This window comes from Dipodomys ordii, unplaced genomic scaffold, assembly GCF_000151885.1.
Source record: "Dipodomys ordii isolate 6190 unplaced genomic scaffold, Dord_2.0 Scaffold111, whole genome shotgun sequence".
Lineage (NCBI taxonomy): Eukaryota > Metazoa > Chordata > Mammalia > Rodentia > Heteromyidae > Dipodomys > Dipodomys ordii.
This window is the reverse complement of record NW_012267327.1, coordinates 7,230,363-7,255,201: the sequence shown is the minus strand read 5'-3', so window position 1 is coordinate 7,255,201 and position 24,839 is coordinate 7,230,363. Positions and strand designations below refer to the sequence as shown.

General features: G+C 43.3%; 1 protein-coding gene across 2 annotated transcripts in view; it reads left to right on the top strand.

Moving 5' to 3' along the window:
• Drd3 (dopamine receptor D3) overlaps window positions 1–24,839 on the top strand; it is a 48,754-nt gene that overhangs the window by 16,224 nt on the left and 7,691 nt on the right. For both annotated transcript variants that reach the window (XM_013028530.1, XM_013028531.1), the window contains 2 exons: window positions 9,294–9,406; window positions 17,223–17,365. In XM_013028530.1, the coding sequence (XP_012883984.1) occupies window positions 9,294–9,406; window positions 17,223–17,365 (256 nt within the window). The remainder of the gene's footprint in view (window positions 1–9,293; window positions 9,407–17,222; window positions 17,366–24,839) is intronic.

Sequence of the window (24,839 nt, the reverse complement as noted above, 5' to 3'; positions counted from 1 at the left end):
AGGAAGGGAGGGAGGGAAGGAGGAAGGGAGGGAGGGAAGGAGGAAGAGAGGGTGAGGGAGAAAGAGTAAATAAAATAAAAAAGATGAATGAGAAAAAAATAAGGCAGATAACAAAACAGAACAGGGTGGATTTGATCAGGAAGATATACCCCCAAAATAATTATCTGTATCAGATGGTGATGATACAGGGAGGAGCCTCTGATCTGCGCAACGATGCTGGTTATTAAAAATAAAGGAGACTTTTACCATAGCTAAAACAAACAATAACCAAAAAACCCAGATAACAGCAATTTAATACCTCCTCACTGGAAAAAAGAGATTCCCACAAACTGTGTTCCTAAACCTTGACTGCTCCATGCTAATCCTTCTGCTTGTTAAGGATACAGACCAGAGTCTACATCAGATATACCAAGCTAGAATTTCTACAGTGGCCCCAGAATTCTGCAGTACATTGTGAAACATGAGTTTTAGGCTCCTAAGCTCCTGGGTTTCCACACGTCAGGTCAGTTCATTCACCCGGATACTCCCCGTAAAGACAGTGATGGTGAACAGCAGAAGATTTCTTGCATAGCCTGGGCAGCCATGGGAAAATGGCACCATCAGTTCACTTATATTCTCCAGATTACACAAACGAACTTTAACTTTAAATAGACAAAGAATAGGGAAAAGATATGTATTGTTACTGAACAATCCTAATCAAGTTTGGCCTGGTTGATCATTATTTCAGTCTTCTGTTTTGCTAAGTGTCCTTAGCATTATGTCCTTAGCCAACGTAAATAAGTCTGCTTGCTGGGTAGTCTGTCCTGAGGAAACTATTGTCCCATAAGGGCAGTTTTGGTCCCTTGTTATAAAGATGATGGTATCAATCACTCATGTTATTCTGGAACCTAAGATGGTTACAAAATGACTACATAGAGAACAACCTAAAACAAAGACACATTAAAAAAAAATTGAAGGCAAGGATGCCAAGCTCTTCTCCTGCTTTAAGTTAATACATGAGCTACAGTAAGAAGTCAATACTTGATGGCAAGAGATTTTAAGAGCCGGTTAGAATTTAAGAATACTTGAGTGTGGTGGGGGTTTGTTAATTAAGGTAATTTGTAAATTAAGCCAGGAGCAGGGCACCGGTGGCTCATGCCTATAATCCTAGCTACTCAGCCTCCTGAAGATCTCAGTTCAAAGCCAGCCCGGGCAGGAAAGTCCGGGAAACTCTTATCTCCAACTAACCACCAGAAAACCGGAAGTGGCGCTGTAGCTCAAGTGGTAGAACGCTAATCTTGAGCTGAAGAGCTGAAGGACAGCGCTCAGGCCGAGTTCAAGCCCCACGCCTGACAAAAAATAATAAAATAAAATAAATTAAGCCAGGAACAGCAAGGCACAAGGGCAGTTATAGTAAAGTAACAAAGAGTTTATTTAACAAAGTAAAAGTAGAAAGATCAGGAAAGCAAACAACAGGACTCAGAAACGGGCTGTCCACCATGTAATCACCACTGTTTTGTATTGCCCTGTCCTCTTTTCCCCTTCTCTTCTCTGTAGGCAATTTGTCAGACTGTGATTGGTTTGTTGGAAACAGAGCCTCCTGTGGGCCGTAGCCTCAGGATGGTGGGCTGCCTGGCTGAGATGCTTTTCCCTAGCCTCCAGCCCCGGTGAGATCTAAGTTAACCTATGCAGCCATCTTGTCATCTCCCCAAACATTTCAGAATCTATCACACTCTCATTTTACAGATGAGAACATTAAAATTCAAAGAAGTCAGAGATCTTTTTCTTGCCCCACAGCAACCTTCCCCCCACCACCAAAAAAAAAAAAACAAGAAAGAAGGAAGGAAAAAGAAAAAAGGAAAAGGAAACTGTATAAATGTGGCAACAAAATAGAAGGACAAGTTGAGAAGTAATTCTAATTTTGGTCCTTGAATATCTCATCAAAGAACTAAAATCCATCCTGCTGGAGCACCTAAGGATTTCTCCATCTTGTATGCAAAGAAAATTGCTTCTTTATTTCCACTAAGCTGAACTTGAGCACTTTCTTCAATAATTAAGGTAGGCATAACCTCTAGCCAAAGAAATCCTTAATGTGATCAGGAAGTGGGGAAAGAGAGAGGGAAGGGGTGACATTGACCAAAAAGAAATGTACTCTTGCCTGGTGCTGGTGGCTCTTGCCTGTAATCCTAGCTACTCAGGGGGCTAGATCTGAGGATCATGGTTCAAAAACCAGCCCAGGCAGGAAGGTCTGTGAGACTATTATCTCCAGTAAACCACCAGAAAACCTAAAGTGGTGCTGTAGGTTCAAGTGGTAGAGCTCTAGCCTTGAGCTGAAGAGCTGAGAGACGGCGCCCAGGCCCAGAGTTCAAACCTCACAACTGACAAAGAAAGGAGGGAAGGAAGGAAGGAAGGAAGGAAGGAAGGAAGGAAGCAAGGAAGCAAGGAAGGAAGCAAGGAAGCAAGGAAGGAAGGAAGGAAGCAAAGAAGGAAGGTGCTCTTTACCTGACTTATGTAACTCTAACCTCTCTGTGCATCATCTTTATAGTAACAATAAGAAATAAAAAATAAAGCAAGTAGAAAAGCACCAACCATGAGTGAAAAAGACAAGTGAGAGAAAGAGGTTTTGAGTTCAAAACCTAGGACCAGTACACACACAAGAAAAGGTTCGATTACTCCACGAAAGGCATAGGATGTCAAAAGATGTTTTTGAGTGCCCTATACACCTAAGAATTAGTGCAAGGCTCTCTTCAAGCCGAAGGTAGATCTACAACAAACAGTATCTGAAATACTAGATCTTTAGCTAACAAAACTAAGACCCAGGACCATGAACCAGACTTGAGGGGACTGATGGATCTGATAATTCTATAAATCTGCATGGGCTGATTCTGGGAAAAACTTAACCCTTTAAGCCCCTAAATTTCCATTTAAAAAACCTATGTCAGGGTGAAAATAATGACCACTCTCACCCTAAAGACCACGGATTTCAATCTATTGAAAGTATATTTTTTTAGCTGGGCACTAGTGGCTCATACCTGTAATCCTAACTTACTCAGGAGGCTGAAATCCAGAAAATTGAGGTTCAAGGTCAGCCTAGACAGAACAATCCTTCAACTCCATCTCCAAAATAAGCAAAAAAGCAGACTGGAAATATACCTCAAGTAGTAGTATTTGAGGGTCAACCAAGCCAGAGGTGAAGCCTCAATACTGGAAATTTTTAAAAGAAAATAGTTTCTTTTCCAAATAAACTCTCCTATCCCTTTCTTTCCTCAATTATCTCCCTGGATGCAAGAATTGAAAGAGCTGCACTGGCCTCCAGCAACAAGGTCACATTGTAGCTGTTGTGGACATCTTGAAATATTATTCATATTCATCATGACTTTGAAATTAGAGGAATCTAGGATTTGCCACTGGGTCTTGTGGCCTAATGAAATATTGAAGAAGTACATATATTTAAGATACTTTGTTAACTGTAACTCAATATAATTGGTACTGTTTGCAATGCACTATCAGGCTTTTTTTTATTATTTAAACATTCAAAACTATTCCTTTGAAAAAGGATGTGAAGCCACAAAGATCCACGGCATAATGATACTTTAGAGCTGGATATGGAAGGCATGCCTATTTTCCCAACACTAGAAGGCTGAGGCAGGAAAGTCCTCAGTTCAAGGCCAGGCTGAGCTACACACTGAGTTTCAGGCCCCCTGAAAAACACAAAAGAAAAGGGGGAAAAATGGGGCTGGGAAGGTGGCTCAGTGGTAAAGTGCTTGCCTCGCATGCATGAGGCCCTGGGTTCAATTCCTCAGCTCCACATAAGCAGAAATGGCCAGACGTGGCACTGTGGCTCAAGTAGTAGAGCGCTAACCTTGAGTTGAAGAGCTAAAGGACAGTACTCAGGCCCAGAGTTCAGGCCCCACAACTTACAAAAACAAAAGAAAAGAAAGAAAGAAAAAGAAAAAAAATACTTAGTGTCTGGCTGCATGGCAGTGTGCTTTTCTAGCATTGTGTAACTCTGGATTCTATCCCCAGCACAACCAAAATCAAACAAAATGAAATACACACACACACACACAAAACATAGCCAGTGTGGTAGCACACACATAATCCCAGTATTTAGGAGACTGAGGTTGGAGGATTGGGAATTCAGGTCAGCCTGAGGTACATACACCTGTCTCAAAAAGTGAAAAGAATGTTTGAAGAACCTTGGTTTAGAGATAAATATTTTTGAAGGCATTATTATGCCTCCAAGACCAATGTTCCCCAAACCTCCCAAGCAGTAAGGATCATTTGAGGGACTGATTTGGCATGAGGCCTGCAACTCATTTGTTTAATAAGTGATTTGGGAGGTGCAGCCTTATCATCAGTAAATTTGGGAATTGCTGCCTTAGGCTGTGTCTGTTGAAAATCAATAGCCAAGTCAGTACCTGAAGACTCTTTCCTGCTTACTCCCCACCTTCTGCATTGCCAAAGGGAGTCAGTTATATTCATTAGCAAGTGAGAGTAACACCACCTGGCTGCCTATAATTCTGAAGTGAGTTATTCATCAGAATTTAAGTGAAAAAATCATGTCTCTAAAGAGTCTTAAATCAATCAGATTTCTTTTTTTTCTGCTTTAATTTTTTAAAAAATCACTTTACCTTTCATGATTTCCCAACGCTTTGTACTTACCTCTCTGTCAGCTCTCATCACACTATACCACAGTTATTTTCTTAGCATCTTCTGGACCCTCTGCCCACCCACCCCCAGACGCATGCATTCACAACACACACCCCCCACACACACACCCATGCCTTGTCTTCTGAAGTCCGGAGAACACAAACAATTAATTTAACACAAGATACAAGCCAAGTATCATGCATATAGTGCACACTCAATAAATAGTGTATCTACTGGTGAGTGAGTGGACAAATATCCTATCTATCTATCTATCTATCTATCTACCTTTGGTGCTAGCAGAGGAGTTAAGAGGTGTATGTTGTGCTCAGACCTTTAGGAGGCAGAATAGAATCCTAGTTGATACTAGGGGACTGGAATTCTGTCTCCTTCTAGTAGTTACATATCCTAAGGCTAACAACACCTCTGGCAACCCCAATCAGGTCTCCCTTTATTTATAAATTGGACATCATATTTATTTCATTCAGTTGCTATGAGATAATCTGTGCAGGTTACTTGGCATATTCTTAACCCTTTGCTGCTCTTTATTGAGCCCTTATTATTATTTACTTGGTATGGGAGACTGCTGGATATATATACATATACATATATATATTATTTCCATTTCAAATTCCACCAATTACAGACTCATTTTAATGAGGAAAGCTGCAGGGAAGGCTAAGTGTGGCACCTTAGTAGGGATTACTTTAATCATCTAATCGGGTTGTTTTCTTCTTGACACTTAGCTGAGATGAAGGAATGAAGGGGAATTTACATGGCAGAGTCTAGAGACAGGGAATTGGCAAAGCCAGGGCAGGGGTTGTATCCCATGGCCTGGAAGAAGAGGACAACCTGGGATCTTCATGAGAGGGGCAGCAAAGAAAGCTGCTGTGTGTCCTCTCAGCCCCAAAGGCAGCAGCCACCATTGACGTTTGCTCTGCTGTTTTGTAGCCCTGCGAAAGAGGTGATCAGGAAGGCCCTCGTTCCCTAGGAAGAAGAGACATAGTCTGTCACACAAAGATCCCTGGTGATACCTTGTTTTCTTCTTTCCCCCTCTTCCCTAATAGCTGCCTCTTCCTGAGTGACACTTTCCTATAGCAAGTATTAACTACCTCCATACTAGTGTCAGGTCTGCCTTTACTACCTAGGTGCCCTTTGGCAATGGGCTTAGCCTTTCTCAGCTTCCTTCCTCTATGATAAAAATACTGTCTGTCAATGCAAAAAACAACACGTCTGCTCTGAAGGAAATAAGAAAATAGATTAATTCTGAGCCAAATATGCTTCAAGTTACCCTGATGATATGATCTGCCATGGAAGAAGTGACATGAGCATTTATAGCCACAGAACAAAGGAAAGTCATAAATCAATGTATTTAACTAATACATTAGTGGGAGTGTTAGGTGGGTAACAGTTAAGTGGGAGATCTTTGCTATAGATACCAGATGCTATTTTGTAGTATTCTTAGCTTTAGGGTTGGTGGAGGCTGGAAATATGTTAGGCTTAGCAATAAATTCTAAAGGGTTTACCTAATAGTTGTGAGAATGTTAGATTAGATGCAAATGTTAAAAGTAAATGGTGATTTTTTTAAGGTACTATGATATAAACTAAGATGTTGGCTTTTAACTGGCAACATTCCATCTCTCCACATTTAGAACAACAGGCAATGGGATCTTTAGAACAGATTCAGGTTCTTCAGAGACCTTCAACTCTATTTGGTGAACATGGTTCACCAAATAATCTATCAAATTAGATAGTCCTCAAAAAAAATCTCTAAGGCACATACAAAGCAAAGCACAATTTCCATTTTCAAAATCTGAAGTTTTTGAAAGTATGATAGAAATTTCTGGAAGCCAGGCAAGTTGAAGGGGTGGATGGTATTGGGAGAGATGGGAGAGAATGATGAAGGGGGTGACATTGACCAAGGCTGCATTGTATTCACAAAATGATGTGTTGAATTGAGCTCCCTCTGTGCAACGACTTCAAGATAACTTCTGAAAATAAATTAATGGAAAAAATAATTTCTGAATGGGGTCAATGGGTCATATAAGGAGGTGACTGATTTAGGGTAAATTTTCAATAAATGTTTATAGTAATGATTTTAGGTTCTCATATTAATCTCTAGTTAGTGTATTCAAGATTGCCTCCCTTCTCCAGTTACCTTGTAATTTCTTCGGAGATTATCCTGTGGTATATTTTGTAGAACCTCTTAACACACATAATATACCCTCCTTTTAAGAACTGTTCTAGCTTCACAAGCACTTTCTTAATGAATATGTGAATGAATGAGTGAATGAATTTGATGAATGAATGGCATGCAGTAAGCCATCAGGGTTGACTATTTTCCTATCTACTTTCACTAATACTATCCCTGATATACAGTCACACTCACCAATATTTTTTAAAGCGGTTTTGTTCCAAGTTTAAAGCATAAGCTGCACAGTAGACATAGTGAAATGAAATTAAAGATACAAAATTTAACTTCAGAGAGAAGCTTTGATAGCATCTGAGCGTACTGTGTAATGAGCAGAACTGTCTTTCACTCGCCCGTTTCTCCTAAATCATTGTGTGATTATCACTCTGTACATCAGGGTCCTTACATCTCCCTTTTTAAAGTTTCTTTCATTCTCAGAATTCCTCTAAATTTATATTAGGTCTATATTTATATAGAGCCAGAAAGTAAATCCACAACCAAGTAAACAAAAATTGACTTTGTCACGCTTGTTTTAATTTTTATCATTGCTGTTAAACTACAACAACAAAAATATTTGGTGAGTGCAAAATAGCATCTAGAAATGACCAAATATGGAAATAAAATAGAAGGCCAAGCAGAAAATAAATCCAAGTGGAGGTTGTTAAGGAAGGAGAAGGTCCTTGCTTTATTGGTATAAAACAGGAAGGAAGAGTCAAGAGACCTATTCACATCAAGACAGTCTTGGTGAGAAAAACTTCTTCTCACCCTCTTTCCCTCTTTCTCTCTTTCCCTCCATCCCTCCCTCCTTCCTTTCCTTCCTCCCTTCCTCCTTTCCTTCCTTCCTCCCTCCCTCCCTCCCTCTCTCCCTTTCTGCCTGCTTGCCTTCCTTCCTTCCTTCCTTCCTTCCTTCTTTCCTTCTTTCCTTCCTTCCTTCTTTCCTTCCTTCCTTCTTTCCTTCTTTCCTTCCTTCCTTCCTTCCTTCCTTCCTTCTTTCCTTCTTTCCTTCCTTCCTTCCTTTCTTCCTTCCTTCCTTCCTTCCTTCCTTCTTTCCTCCATGAATAGCCAATGGGCCTGCTCAGGAGGAACACCATAAACACACAACTACATGTGGGAGCAGGAAGTTTCACAGGCTTCTCTTTGACAGAACAGATTCCCCAAGAATGGCAGCCCCACAGGCAGGATCCTGGCAACTGCCCAAAGCCTCGGGGCCCAGGGATGTCGGTTTGTAGACATTCAGAAGTGACAATCTCCCTGACAAATCTTCCTGCTTTAATTAGGTTATGTAAAAGTCTCAAAAAAAAAACCCAAAACAATACAAATTGAGTAACCTAAATTCCTGATATTTCCTAAGCGTTACTCAGAGGAGAACTATGGAGTTTGAACTTAAATGAAGTGCATGAGGTCAGAGCCAGCCTTCTAGGCAGAAAATTTTGCTCCTAGCTTGGCACCAGTGGCTCATGCCTGTAATTCTAGCTACACAGGAGGCTGAGATCTGAGGATCATGGTTCAAAGCCAGCAGGAAAGTTCGTGAGACTCTTATCTCCAATAAACCGCTCAGACAACCGGAAGTGGCACTGTGGCTCAAGTGGTAGAACACTAGCTTTGAGCTGAAGAGCTGAGGGACAGCGCCCAGGCCCAGAGTTCAAGCCCCACCACTGACCAAAAACAAAAAGAAAAGAAAATCTTGCTCTTTTTCCTTTCCTGGGTCCAGCCTTTCCCCACTTCTCCATGATAGGGATGTAGAATTTGGGGGTGAAAGGCAGTCACATGGATATAGACTTATTTTACATAGATTTTTTTTTTTACATGTTGTTTTGGGATGTTTCCAAGCTTTCAAACCTGAAGCCAGGGGGATTTTTACTTTGGAGATACATTTTAAGACAAACCTGTTCTTAGCTTCTTTCCTGAGTATGTGGTGAGTTCCCTACAAGGCAGGGGGCTTCTAAGAGGCAATTTCAGCATCATAAATACATCAGGTACTTGCCCATGCTCTTTCACTACCAGCTGTGCATCTAGAGGCTGATATGCATCTGTGGGCACATCCCTGAAGCACGAGGAGGAGCTTCAGTTTGAGCTAGATCAGTGATGCACAACTCTTGATGTATCTGGAAGTGTTCACTTTCAGATGAAGACTCATGGGCTCCAGTTCCATGATTCTGGCTCCCTAGGCGTAAAGAAGATGCAGAAATCTACATCCTTAATAAATACTTTACCAAAGACCACTGGGAGAAAATAGCACTAGTTGATTTGGAAGATCCCTTTGAACACTGATTGTCCATACCTAAGCAATCAGGCTCAGACAGCCTATACACCCTCTGTGTCCATGTAACCATGGTAATAGTATCAACTACAGGGAGTTGGGAGGGTGCATCAACACCTGTACTGAACAGCAGAGGGAAGGCCAGAGAGCTAATGGGGTTGTTGTTCCTTGGCTGAGACAAACACTAACATCTTTCTTGTCTCCAATATCTAGGTGACAGGAGGAGTATGGAATTTCAGCCGCATTTGCTGTGATGTTTTTGTCACCTTGGATGTCATGATGTGTACAGCCAGCATCCTGAACCTCTGCGCCATCAGTATAGACAGGTACAGCTTGGAGTTCCCTCCTGGGCTTAGGAGAAAGGTGTCCTGGAAAGAAGGGGGCGGCAGGGAATACGGGTTATGTTCTTGAGACAATGGAATCACTTCAACTTGCTGCATTGTTTCTCTCTGTCTCTCTCTGTGTCTCTGTCTGTGTCTGTATCCCTCTGTTCCCTCCCCCTCTCCCTCCCTCCCTCTTAGTACTGGAGCTTGAACTCAGGGCCTGGGCACTGTCCCTAAACTTTTTTACTCAAGGCTGGTGCTCTACCACTTGAACCAAACCTCCACTTCTGTCTTTTTAGTACTTAATTGCAGATAAGAGTCTCATCAACTTTCCTGTTCAGGCTGGCTTTGAGCTGTAAACCTCAGATCTCAGCCTTCTGAGACATGAGCTACTAGCACCCGTCTCTTTGTTTTTAGATACTTTTCCCAGGAGAGGAATAGCTGTCCTATAAGCTTTCCTAGTCTTTCCCCTAAATAAGATTGTGAGTTTACCTTTCTAACATCCTTAGGGGCTTTTGTGATTTCTAATTGGAAGGGGAAAAACGGTAGTAGAAAAGGACAAAAGGTGAGCTGCCTCTGTTGATATGAAATTCTGTATTTGTTTTGCTTGTTGATAGGAAATTCTGTACTTGTTTTGCTTATTTGTTTGGGAGGAAAGAGAGATGCAAACATGGATATATTTTCCAGGCCAGAGAAAGGCAATTTTAGGAAGGATGCCTCGAGTCTATAGGTTTCCTTTTACAATTTAAGAACAGCAAATGAATTGTGCTTTAAATATAGCTTTTGGTTCCTGGAGTGGATGTTTGTGACTTGGGTTCTTCTGTACATGTGTTCTACTGGAGCCATCCCTAAAAGCACTCAGATTCTCCATCCTTGTTCTGAATCCTTCTGTTTCTCACTTCCCCTTTTCATCTTCTACTCTTCATTCTCTCCCCCACTGCCTAAGACTTAGAATTGACACAAGGGATCCCCAGGCACACTGGGAACCCCGGGGCAGGGCGGTCATCTGAGCCCTCAACAGCCTCCTGCTCCCTTCACCTCTTCTCTCCTTCCCAATGACTTCAATATCTCGCAATGGTTCCAAAAGATAACCCCAAGGAAGACCTGCCATCTATTGAGAATGTATTGCATTATGTTAAGCTTTAGCATGGATTAATTCAGTTCATCGTAACTACCAACTCTTAAATTCTAATAAAATCTCCATTTCCTCTGGGTTAAAGCATTTGCCAAAGTCACACAGCTGGGGTGGGGCCATGCCTACATTTGAATGAATGACTATTGTACTCAAATTAATAAGATTTGTTTGCTAACCTTACCAAATCTCTACCTATACCCCTGCAGACATCCCCAAATTTCAGATTATGTTGCTGCCTGAATAACACATTGGTTTCTATAACACAAAATATTATAGAGCTTTGGGGTTTGTTAATCAAGCACAAACCGTCTTGATTTGATGAATTCTCAATGACACCATCTTTGTCTCAGAATGCTGGGTTTCGTTGGACTCTTTCTCTTTTCCTAATATCCCACACTCAAGCAATCTCTACTTACAGACTGCTTTTGCAGACCTTTTTTCAAGCTCAACTGAATCTTTCTTTTCTTTGCCCTCCCCTATCAAATTTGATGTGCCAGTAACATCACCCACCCTCCGAAGTACACACCCCACAATTGTAGCCCTCGTTTACATTACCCTATTCAAAATCCATGGCTTCAGTCCTTTTATTTTTGTATGTGTGTGTACGTGTAAAGGTATTAAGGCTTCAACTCCAGTTCTTGCTCAGCTTTCCTGTTCTCAGTAATGCTCTACCACTTGAGTTGTGCCTTCAGTCTAACATTTTGCTAGTTAACTGGAGATAAAGTTTCACAGACTTTTCTGTCTGAATAGTCTTCAATTGTCACCTTTCAGATTTCAGCTTCCTGAGTAGCTAGGATTACAGGTGTGAGCCACTGCAGCTCACTAAGTCGATTTTATTAACCTCTTCTTTTTTTTGGTTTTCCCACATCCTCCTCATGCTCTATCCTCTTGGGATGTCCTTATTTATAGGCCCCTTCTACACTGCTTGATTCAGGTGCCCTGAGTCCTCACAATGCTTTCTCTGCTACTACATTGTCATACATGTAGCTGGCCTTTTCTCATATGGCCTAGAGCTGTACCTTTTCCACCAATAATCTGAAATTTCTTCCATGTACTGAACAAAAACTAAAAGAATAACATAACGAATGCACATGCAAAGCCTTCCCTTTGGTGATATTGCAAACCAACCTGGATTAGCTCTCCAAGTGAGAAGGAAAATGAAAAGAAAAATGTCCACCCTGCTAGAAATAATGCCATTGAAAAGTAGTTTAAAAATAGAGGATATGGTTGCCTAATCCCATAAATATACCAAAAAATTAAATTGTACACTGGAAGGGAATTAATTGTGCCATATGTGCATTATATTTCAATAGAGCTGTCAAAAACTGATGAGATAGAGACATTATAATATTTTTAGCTCTCATATCTAAGCCCGTTGTATAATTTCTGGATGTTTGGTACATGTTTGGGAGAATGGGTTGTTTACGGAAGTCGTTGGCTGCAACTGTTTTGCCTTATTGTCAGCTCTACCATCCCAAACTGTTCTGTTAAGCCCAGGTTCCTGTCACCTGTGAATCTCCTTGCTTTGCTTGTTATGGAGCCTTGAGTGAGGAGTATTAAGCTAAATTCAGTGGCCTTTGGCTGGAGCTGCCAATGTTTGTTACCAGTGAATGGGATGTTCCAAGGGCTCCTCTTGTTCTTCGGGTACAGCCCAAAGTTGTCAAGGCCTGAGATTATGTTATCCAATAGGATGAGGTTAGTAGGTGGGAAAAAACTTGAGGATCTCATCTGAAACCTGTCCTCAAATGTATTGATACCTTTGTAGGGACTCCCTTGCTGTGGGAAGTCATACACTTGAGCTCTGAAGAGGACAAGGACAGGGGCCTGCCAATTAGATCCTCTTTGCTCTCAGCACCACCCGCGGGAGGTCATAGTGAGCATTGTGCCTCAAGAGACATGTTTGATTTTGTTAAAGAGAGTGGGTTCCCTAAGGATGTAAGACCATAATCGTATCTGGTCCAACCTAAGAGCCATCTTCAGTTGTAGGGAATGAAATCTTGTAATGGCGGCACATCTTGGGTCCAGCTCATATCTACCTATCAGCCTATACTAGCCTGCTAATATCACAGATAGGCATCTTCAGAAAGCTCAGGAGAGGGTAAAAGGTTAACCTGTAAGGAGAGGCAATTATATAAATGGAGGTAGTTCCTGACTATCCTCCCTATCTTCTTATATTATGCCCATCCACTCCACCTCAGACACAGTCTCAGACACACACACAGAGTGTGTGTGTGTGAGAGAGAGAGAGAGAGGAGAAAGAGAGAGAGAGAGAGAGAGAGAGAGAGAGGCCTAAAGGAGAGGCTGAGGAGTTGTATCATGAAGAGGAGTGTGGGAACAGAATTCAGCCAGGGCTTCATTTTCCAAGTCCTGAGTAGGTCCTGAGAGGGTATCTTCTTACAATTTTCCTGCCAGAAGGGGGCACTGTTCTCCATTTTGCAGTAGCCTAGGTTCCCACACACATCTTCACATGACACATTTCAAAGGCAATGAACAAAAATAAAGCTTCAACTGGCTTGTGTGCCATATAGGAAATTTTCCATAACTCACAGCATCCATCTGCCTGAAACCTGAAAGGCCAAGCCATGCTTTCGATCCCAGGGACCGAAGGGCTTCTTTTCATTATGGACCTATCTTCACCAGACCTCCAAATGAAGCCCCCTCCCTGTTCTAAGAATGAAAAATAAGCCTCAGAAAAAGCTGCCTCCATTATCCCTCACAGCAGTTTGCAGTACACCGCATTAAAATCTGTTCATGTGATGCCAGATAGCTGGTCAATTCATTAGCAATTCAGTCATTCACACGGACCCTTGGTTTTCACACAATGCCAGTCACCAGTCTGACAAACTTGACCAAATGGATTCAGTCATTTTTGGTCATGAAGCCCTGGTCTGTAATAACAGGGTGGTAAGAGATAGAGAAGAAAAGGAAATGATAAAAAGGGGGGGCTGTTGAAAACAAGTAATACTATTGTCATTAGATTCTTAGGTCCAGATCTGTGGATTAAAGCCGCCTTTTCTTGTTTTAAATAAGCAGAGAGGGAAGTCCTCCCTCTGAGTCCAAGCCCCCACCTTGTGGCTCCATGGCTTCGCAGTAGGTCACCCCCCCCCCCCCCCGCTTCTGCTGCTGCATCCTGGGGTCAGAGCTAACTCTGGGAGATGGCTGAGAAAGTGTCAGAAGAGGAAGAACACAACCAAGCAGTGAAAATTAGAGTCCTCAGAGAGGAGCCCAGGAATAATGCAACCAAATTCATTCACCAGGGAGTTCTTTAAGTGGCTCTCAAATGGCACCCATCACACAAGCAAGCCTCCTGTCTTTGCAGCAAGCACAATAGGTACCAGATGAGTCACAGGCACCTTGGATTTTTCGTTTGCATCTAAATAAGCACTTTCTATTTGCAAAGGGCTTTCCAGTCATTTGCAAAAGGCTTTCTCCTTCAACAATTCCACGAGGGGAGGCCACGGAACTAAAGATTTATTGAACCCCCTGTCTGACCAAATAAAAGGTGGTGAAAAGCAACCCTCCCCGAGATCTGGGGCTCATTAAACTCAGGCAGGGGAGTGAGAGTAAGGCCCTCCCACCCAGGCAGGCCTCTTCCCCCCCCACTCCCCACCCCCACCCACACTGTCAGCTTCCCTAAAGAGGTGCCCTCCTCCTTTCCACCCCCATCCCACCCCTGCTCCCACTTTGGGACAGGGCTCTGGCTAGAAGTCGATCTTGGCCAGAGTACTAAGATCTTCCATAGATAGATAGGTCCCCCCCACCCCACCCATGATGCAACTGGGAGTCAAAGCCAATCACAGTTCACCCATCTGAGCAGAATTGGTCCATGCTTGCAGAGGGTTCTATAGCTTCTATACAGGTGTGAGAGCAGGACCCAATTCTTCTGCTTCTGCCACTATTACTTTCTAACTTGCTATGATGAATCCCTTTATTAGTGAAGGTAGGGGTGGGGCATTAGGGAGGGGGCAATGCCAGCAGCTGGACTCTATAGGTACAGTTTTCTCAGGCTAAATGAAACACAACCCTAACTTCTTCAATGGCCTAGCTAATTCTAACTTGTATGAAGCTACAAGCAACAGCAATCAAAATAGCTATTGTTTATTTAGTATGTACAATGTGCCAGGCACTTAGAGCTTTTCATTCTTTATCGCTAGTCCTCTTGATAATTCAGCAAGGTAGGTTCCCTGATGCATTTTACCAATACTGATTTGTAGGCCAGAATGCATCCATAAGCAGGTCATGATCGCTAGTAAATGCAGGAAAGCAAGGAGGCAGCCAGCCTGCCATTGTGTTGTTTTGTTTCTGGGTGCTGGGAATTGAACATAGGACCATGGGCATGCTACTACTGAATGACATCCCAGGGCTCTTGTTTTGTTTTGTAATTGTTTGGGGATTTGGGGCCGGGTAGGGGGGGGAGGCAGGGATGCAATACATAGTCCAGGCTGGCCTTGAACTCACGACCCTCCAGCCTCCACCTCCAAAGTTGAAGGATTACGGGTGTGCAGTGCACCCCATCTCTAGCCTGTCTGCCTCCTTGTACTCTAGAAACTGTCCTACTGTTCAAAGACATCTGCGAGTCTCACTCTAAGTCCCTATAGCTCTGGAAGGCCTAAATAGCAGGGACTCCGGGCAAGTCCATCAAACTTGCAGGGTCTCTTCTCGGTTTCCTCATCTGTGCCATAGACATAACAGCAACTGCCTCAGACTGTGACTGAGGAACGCCTGCACGCCCGTTGGTTGATAAAGTCAATGTTCCCCAATAATCAGGAGTTACATACACACAGAGACATCAATTCACCGAGACGAGCCATCTCTGATCCCTTAGCACAATATGTAAGGTAACGATCATACTGTGTCTTCAGTGTTTAAATAAGTACTGGGCACTGGAGTAACGAAGTTCAGTCACACGGGAAAGCCTCAGAGTTGGGACAGAGAGGAGACACGCCCCCACCAACCCCCCCCCCCCGTCCCTTATCTCTAAAGCGCACGGACCACGCCACCCTGAGAAAGCACGAACACAAGGCAGGCGGGCTGGCAGAGGGCGCGGGGACCGCGGCACAGCGGGTGCGCCGGTCCCGGAACGCGCAGACCGCCCGGCGGGCCTGGTCCCGGAATGCGCAGACCGCCCGGCGGGCCTGCGCGCACAGGCGGCCCCGGGCCAAGCCCAAGGCGGTGCTTGACGCTCGCGGTCGGTCATCCGATCGGTCATCGGCCATCGCTCCGAGAGGAAACGGGAGGCTAAACAATCTGCCCCGATAGGACTTGGGGTCCCCGCAGGCACCTGGAGGGGGGCGGGGGAGGGTTTCCCGCCTGCCCCTCCCCGCAGAGCCTGGAGAGCCCCCAGGTGAGCCGTGAACTTCTCACCCCAGCAGAGCTGGCAGCCTTCTTGCTGCATTCTGGTGCCCTCTGATGGCGGATTCTGGAACAGCATGGGCAAAGCGGGTGAGGGCCTCGTTTATGCTAACGGATTGAATCATGCTTTCAAAAAGAAAGGGGGGGGAGGAAAAAAGTGTGATGTGACAGTGATACATTGTAGTCTTGTCTCTCACTTCTTACCAAGTTAGGAATCTTTGACAGAAGTCTCCCCTAAGGTAGACTTCCTCAAACTTGTCTAGTGATAAGATACATTCGCTTGTTAAAAATACTCATCTCTGGACCCCGGATGTCACTGGGTGGTAGAGAGAGCTCTTGCCTAGCATGCACAAGCCCCGGTTCCATCGCCAACATCGCAAGGAAATAAAACAAAGGAAAAAAATACACGTTCCTGGGTTCCCCTTCCAAAAGTACCACATTAAGATCTCTAGGGGCCTGGCCTGGGAATCTGCATTTTTAGCAGGCCCTTCCTATCCCCTCTCCTCATCCCAGGCAATTACAAGTATCCAGTTATTGAGGAAATTCAGCCCTGAGTGTTCAGAAATGCTCTGCAAGTGCTCTTGCCACGTGGTCTTTCCTGGGGAAATCTTGTTCTGTGCTTCAGCCTATAGGGCCACCCCAATTTTCTGGCTCTGAGTGCATCATTGATCTCCCCAAATCTCCTCTTCTTTGGGGAGGAGAAGGCTGCTACTGCCATAATGTCCTGCCTCATGGCACACTCAAAGTAATGAGCCAGCTAATCAAGGACTGAAACCTTTAGCTCTCCAGTATTTATCACTGCTAAGAAAAAGGTTGACTAACACCTCGTGTAAAAGCAAAAAGACACGATTTTTAAATAAACCTCCATCCGGCTATTACTCAGATCCATTTTCAAAGCCTCTATTAGTTGAAACACTCACTTTGAGGGCAGAATTTGTATTAGGATACAAGCAGGGGGAAAACATCTTCCTGAAGGACAGGAGTATTACTGTCTAGAAAGCTATGGAAGAAAGTTAAAGGCCCCCAGACCTGCATCAAGAGTCTGTGAAATAAAGGACATGGGACTTGGAGCTGCTGGTGCTGGAAAAATCACTCAGAAACTTCCCAGCAACCTGCTACTATTATATTGTTTATGTTCTTCCTTCCTTTCTCTGCTCTTCCTCTCAAGAACTTTGTCATCTCAGCCTTTCTCTTTTCATTCAACCAACACGTTGCTAACTCCTCTCTGACATGTGCTGGCCTGGTTCCTTCTTTAGTAACCTCTTTCAACTTGTTGTCACAATGGCTCCACATCCTGTCTCAAGCCTGACACCTCCGCCCTTGTTTTCACAGGTACACTGCAGTGGTCATGCCAGTTCACTATCAGCATGGCACAGGGCAGAGTTCCTGTCGACGTGTGGCCCTCATGATCACAGCCGTGTGGGTCCTGGCCTTTGCTGTGTCCTGCCCTCTCCTCTTCGGCTTCAACACTACAGGTAACAGCGGAGGCTTCCCTGAGAGCACCTAGAGATTCACAGCACCCCCACGTGGCTGGGAGTGACGGCCACCCCTGACATTTCTCAGCCCAGTCTGATCAATGGGCTTTTTGCAACCAAAAGAGAATGCTGTAGACTGCAAAGCATTTTCCTTTTGTTGGATATAAATAAAATACAATGCAAAATCTTATCAAGTATTGGCACAGGGGCAAAATATTTTCTCACTTAATAAAAAACCTGCCATATCCCTACTTTGAAAGAAATGCTGCTGGAAGGTGGCTCAGTGGTAGAGCGCTTGCCTTGCATACATGAGGCCCTGGGTTCGATTCCTCAGCACCACATAAGCAGAAAAATAAAAAGCCGGAAGTGGCGCTGTGGCTCAAGTGGTAGAGTGCTAGCCTTGAATTGAAGAGCTGAGGGACAATGCCCAGACCCACAGTTCAGGCCCCACGACCGGCCCCAAAAAGAAAGAAAGAAAGAAAGAAAGAAAGAAATGCTATTGTACTCATTTGAAGAAATGTAACAGTTTAAAAGTGAAACTATGTTAATAATTCAGCTAAGGTTTGCTAATGAAAAGATAACACATTTACAATGCAAAATAATGAACTATAAAAAGTAGGGCTGAGAATGTGGCTTAGTGGTAGACTGCCTGCCTAGCATGCATGAAGCCCTGGGTTCGATTCTTCAGTACCACATACACAGAAAAAGCAGGAAGAGGTGCTATGGCTCAAGTGGTAGAGTGCTAGCCTTGACCAAAAGAAGCTCAGGGACAGTGCTCAGGCCCTGAGTTCAAGCCCCAGGACTGGCAAAATAAAATATAAAAAGTCTTTGAGTTGGCTATATATTATTTCTAAGCAGACATTTGTTTGTTTATTTTTGCAGTATGGGGTTTGAACTCAGGGCTTTGTGCTTGCTGAACAGGCACTCTTACTGTTGAGCTATGCCTCCAATAGGCTATCTATTCCTAACTTTTTCAATAATAAGAATTATTCCTAACACTTGGGAACTCGTATAGATTCTCAAATTACTGAAGTATATTTTTAATTTTGATTATGATAGTTGGTAGATTGTGTACCTAAATGGATCAAATGGATATATGGATGGATGGATGGATGGATGGATGGATGGATGGATGGAGTCTATATCTGAGATGTTTTGGAATTTAAGCATATGGCATCCATCCAAATTTGCACATCATGTGAATCAGTGCCTTCTATGCCTATCCCATGTCCATTTTTCAGCCTCAGGAAATTTGTATGTTTTATAAAAGCTATTGACAATACACACTTTGTGTTTGCTAAGAAAGAACTAGATGGCTAGAATTGTGTTATTCACCTGAATTTATTTTGTCCATTCGAATTGGTTTGTTCGATTTCTACTTGGTTCTGTTTTTGATCCAGATAAGTATATTCATGTTATATATAATGTACTACATATAAATATAGACAAATCCTCACTTATAATCATTCACTCAGAGCCTTATACTTGTTTCGCTGGTGCTTTACCAGTTGAATCATACATACCTCCAAGCCCAGCTGGAGGTATGTTGGTGTTTGCCTGGTTCACTTAAAGTATTCCTAAGATTTGATACTGTGATTATCTTGTTATTCTTCTTCACTTGTTTTTTCCTTATTTTAACTGCATGACACATACACATATTTTAATTGCACATACACACACAGCAAAGCTGCATCTTGCAGTGCTATGGTAGCAGCTGACTCTGTGACACTATAATCCCCTTTTGTGCAGAGCATTAAACATGCTTGATGACTTAGTTGCACAACTAAATCACTTCTGTAACTTTATTTCTTTTGTTGTTGTTGGTGGTGGTGGTGGTGGTGGTCATGAGGCTTGAACTCTGGGCTTGGGCACTGTCCCTCAGCTCTTCAGCTCAAGGCAAGCACTCCACCACTTGAGCCATAGTGCCACTTCCAGTTTTCTGGTAGTTAATTGGAGATAAGAGTCTTACAGACTTTCCTGCCTGGGCTGGCTTTGAAGCATGATCCTCAGAGCTCAGCCTCCTAAGTAGCTAGCTTTACAGGTGTGAGCCACCAGATGTAACCTTATTTCTATGTGCAAATGTCTTTTAAGTGGAAATTTGAATGAAGAACTCTCTGCCACTGGTAACAAAGTTACATTCCGCCGACCTTTGCTGAGCTGAGTATGGCTACTATAGCCATTCATTCTCAGAGGCTGATGGAGGCATCATATTCACTCTCTTTCTCACACACACACACACCCTGGAAAAAGCTGAAACCATCTCCAGACCCCACAGTTGACAGGCATCCCAGTTAATGTCAACATCAAACTCGAAGAATGATGAGTTAGCCGCAATGTCACGCCACCAGTGACATCATTATCATCCCAGGAACAAAACTCAGGACAAGTTTTCCAAAAAGAACTTCAGACTTATAAATGAGCAAACAAACAAACAAACCTGTTCTTGCAGGTTACGTCTCTCACAACCTCCCTCTAATTTTTTTAATTCTAAAGATTACACTGTAGTAAGGCCTGTGTTATTCAGATTGTGTGGACAGATGCCAAGTCCACTGTGCAGCTTAATACATATGATCTGTCATTGTTATTACTATTTATTAGAAAAGGTTTGGGTTTTTTTTTTTTTTTGGTGGTGGTGGTGGTCATGGGGTTTGAACTCAGAGTCTGAATGCTCTCAATTTTTCTAGTGGTTAATTGGAGATGAGTCTTACAGACTTTTCTGCCCAGAGCCGAGCACCAGTGGCTCACGCTTGTAGTCCTATCTACTCAGGAGGCTGAGATCTGAGGATCGCGGTTCAAAGCCAGCCCGGGCAGGAAAGTCCATAAGACTCTTATTTCCAATAAGCCACTAGAAAACCAGAAGTGGCGCTGTGGCTCAAGCAGTAGAGCACTCTCTTTGAGCTGAAGAGCACAGAGACAGCACCCAAGCCCAGAGTTCAAGTCCTACAACCAACCAAAAAGAAAGACTTTTCTGCCCAGGTTGGCTTTGAACTGTGATCCTCAGATCTCAGCCTCCTGAGTAGCTAGCATTATAAGTATGAGCCACCAGCACCCAGCTTACTTTTTTTTGTCAGTTGTGGGACTTGAACTTACGGCCTGGGCCCTGTCCTTGAGGCTCTTTGTGCTCAAGGCTAGTGCTCTACTACTTGAGCCACAGCACCACTTCCTAGAAAAGTTTTCTGTGCCTCAAAGTGTACACAGCTGCTCCTGGGAAGATTTAAACAACTGCCGCGGACCTGGTTCTGTCAGGACGACGGAGGACACCTAGGGGAGGAACCTGGAATAGGGGGGGAGATGGCAAACAGACAACTCACACACAAGAGGAGTGGATGCTGAGTGTGATTTAATGCAGAGGATAACAAACTTTTATAACAGAAGTCTTCATGAGAAAGGGCAAAAGGTTACACAATCCTGCTGCATGGCTTCATTTTTAGGTGGTCACCAGCTGATCGCCTGATAGGCACTTGTTTCCGGCTTATCTCTAAGAAATACAACAATTACGATGTTTGTCACCAATTAACCATTACCTATCTTTATAGAGGCCTTAACTTTCCCAAATAGATCTTTCCTGTTTCTTCTTTAATAGTAAACCTCAAGGAGACCTGGATCTAGCAAGTCTCTTAGTAAATAGCAGGAAATTCTTTCTCCTAAATAATTGTCTCAGCAATTGCCATGCATCCTTTCTGTTCTAGCTGAGCCTACTGCTTCTTGTAAATCCCTTACAAACAATTCCTTCTGCTGAAGTGACTTCGTGAAACCCCCAATACTTTTATATTTACTTATAACTTGTCTACTAGCCTCCATAAGAGGGGCTTCCAGGGTAGCACTTAACTCTGGTGAGTTAGTCATATTTTTAAGACACTCATCAGATATTGGAGTCGTCAACACTCTTAAGAAATAGCTTTGAATAAGGGAACGTTGACAATGAGTAAGTACAAAGAGCAGTATAAGCAGTAAAAGATTAATAGGCACTCTTATGAGGAAAAGAAAGGCAGAAACACATCTTTCCCAGGGGTTTGCCAGCCTTTTTCCAGGAGTAGGCCTCTTAGAAGCCCTATTCTCCGAGGTAGACTTCGGTGAAGTCCCAAAACTCAGAGATAGGTTTCTGTAAAGCCCCATTCTCTGAGGTAGACTTCGGTGAAGTCCCAAAACTCAGAGATAGGTCTCTGAAGCCCCTATCTTGGTCTGATAGATGGTTTCCCATGCTAAGCAGACTCCACTGGACTCGGCGTGGCAAACAACTGTCTTTCTATTGCTGGGAGCAAGGACCAAGGAGGTGTCAGAGACAGACGGAAAGACTGAGGCTTCTACCCAATATATTCCAGGTTCTTGTCACCACCTGAAAAAATTCAGAGACCAGACAAAGTCCATCTTTTATTGCAAACCAAAATCCCTCGTGTCAGGAGTAAGTACAGAGGCTCTCAGAGTGCGTCCCAGACACCGGGATTTGAGGAAGCACGTGCTACAGCCAAGCTTGATAGAAGGGGGATAGTTCATAATCTAAGGCACAGACTTGATGGGAATTTCTGGGATAGATCAGGGATTTTCTCAGAATGGAGTTTGCTCCCCAGTGTGTCCTTCCGTGGGGTTCTTGGATGTGAGAGGATGTCAGATGTATAATAGGAACCGGAAATTTTGCAAGGCTAGTGATGCGGACAGGCTGTTATCCTAAAGCAAATGACAAGAGAAGGTCATCTTTGTGGTCCATATTGGTCCCAGCTGGTTCTAGTAAGGTCTGGCTTTTCTCTGCTTGAGCGGCCACGTGACTGACACCCTGCTGTAATGCAGCTCTGCTGTTGCATCGTCCTCCAACCACAGTGGGCAGCCTCTCCCCTCGGGCTGTCCAGCCCACCAGTGCTCCTTCCTGGGTCAGGGGCTTAGTGAGTGGAGTTCAGGCAGCGGAGACCAGGCATCTTCTGCCCTAGCCTAACCTTCACAGTGTAGCATCGTTAGCTCAATAAACTGTGGGTCCCTCAGCAATTCCCCAGCTATAAGAAAGTTTCTATAGTCACTTGAAAACCCAACATAAATGATTTCTTTCAGCCAGTTTTCCCCCTGCTCCTTCTCTTCAAACTAAAGGAGAAAAGGGTATAGGGTGCTACCGGTAACAACTGTTGTGGGAACTAGTTAGGCTTTAAGAACCACAACACACACACACACACACACACACACACACACACACACACACACACACACAAAGAACCTTCCAGTAGAATTCTTCTTTTAAGGACATGTGCTGCCATATATGGTTGTAAATTGTTAGAGAATATAGAGAAAAGTTGAACTTTTAGTCCAAGTTCAACTTGGACTTGCTCCTATTGTCTGAGCAAAAGGCATCCAGGGGTGGGATCTTGTGTCCCAGGACACTTCAAGGCTGTGGGGCCTGGCGTGCCAGTGTTGCCCTAGCTCCCAGCTGCGGCCCTGCAGGCTTGTCAAATAGCACATCAACAGCCTCTAAGAAAGCTGGAGCTTGTGGGGTGTTGATGTGGGAGGCTCCTAACAATCTCAGAATGAGCCATTCCATCCTTTCATTTCACAGATAAGAGAAATAACTAGCATTGGAATTTCTTCTAAATCAGATAGCTATTGTGTTATTTTTTTTTAAAAATTCTAGGATGAATAAGCAATAGCTAGTGACAAGGGTTTAAGAAAGCTTCAGAGGGAGAAAAACTTAAAGAGTTAAGCACATCCTATCCACTGACTTGATTTTTCTTTTTTCTTTCTTTCTTTTTTTTCTTTTTTTTTAAATAAAAGAAGTGCAGGAGTGCTATTTATTTGATTTTACAATAGAACATCTCACCTGGCTTTCAGAACCCTAAAAGCTCAGAAAAGCTTGGTTGTGCAATAAGTTAAGAAAAGAATAGAAGCATACAGGTAAAAGGATAATGGCTCATGCTACAATCAGATTCATCAGGCATCTCCCCTCTCTGGAATCCATAAAGGTCAAATAATTCCGTGAGTGTGAAGTTGATGAATTTTTCAAGTCAAGCTCCTTTTGACCTTGCTATTCACATTACTACAGGAGCTCAAGTGACCAGGTTAGCCCACAAAAGCCTTAGACCCATAGTAGATTTATTTTTTTATTACCTAGATCACAGCTTTGAACATAATTAGTGTGCGATAAAAGTTTGCCAAATGAATAAGTAAATGAATCTTCACCATCATCCTTTTTGTCTTAAATGTTAAGTACCTCTAATCTTAGAAAATGAGATGTCTCTCTCTCTCTTTCTCTCTCTCTCTCTCTCTCACACACACACACACACATTTCCCCATTATCCTTCAGTCAGTATTTATATGCTTAGATAGAATTCACATTTGCACATTTTTATTTATTCATTATTCATACATTCATGTCATAAAATGACATACTTCTCTGTACATTGCTGTTGTGGTTTGTTTTGAGGAAGGCTTCCAGGTATTTAAAGCCCAAGCCACCTGTAGAGGACTCAACCGATGTGCTCCCAGAATCGATTGTGCAGTGCTCCTCACAGCCCCTAGTAACAGGATGCCCACCCACACTGGGCCTGTGGCGGCCTGGGCTCCACTCAGTGTCACTCTGCCTATTGTGCAATCCTCAAGACCACATAGCATGGAAAGTCTGTGGGGAGCTGCAAGTTTGATCAGAGAGCAGGCAGCAGCTACTTCAATAGAGGAGAGAAGGGTGACAGTCCAAGTTCAGTGATTATAAACGAGGGCCATCATGGTCAGTGATCCTGAAATAACTGTGTGCCCTCTCTCTGCTCTCTATCTCACGCATACATACACTTTCAAAATGTTAATGTAAAAATAAATGCTTGCACAAGATGAAAACACTCATACGGTGTAATGAAAGATGGACATACTCTTACATAGATTTCTCTCCTTCCTCATGTCTCTATCCCTTCCTTAGAAGCAAATACTGATATTCTTGAAAGATAATGCTTGTAACAAGCATACTCAGGCATATGTGTGTATGTCTCTCTCTCTCTCTCTCTCTTTTTTAACACAAATAAATGTACTTCTAACTCTGGCTTTAAAAACATGGTATTCGTGGGCTGGAAATATGGCTTAGTGGTAGAGAGCTTGCCTAGCATATATGGAGCCCTGGGTTTGATTCTTCAGTACCACAGAAACAGAAAAAGCCAAAAGTGGTGCTGTGGCTCAAGTAGTAGAGTGTTAGCCTTGAGCAAAAAGAAGCTCAGGGAGGGCTGGGAAGGTGGCTCAGTGGTACAGTGTTTGCTTTGCATGCATGAGGCCCTGGGTTTGATTCCTCAGCACCACATAGCAGAAAAAGCTGGAAGTGGTGCTGTGGCTCAAGTGGTAGAGTACTAGCCTTGACCTGAAGAGGTAAGGGACAGGCCTAGGCCCAGAGTTCAGACCCCACGACCACAAAAATAAAAGAAGAAAAGAAGAAGAAGAAGAAGAAGAAGAAGAAGAAGAAGAAGAAGAAGAAGAAGAAGAAGAAGAAGAAGAAGAAGAAGAAGAAGAAGAAGAAGAA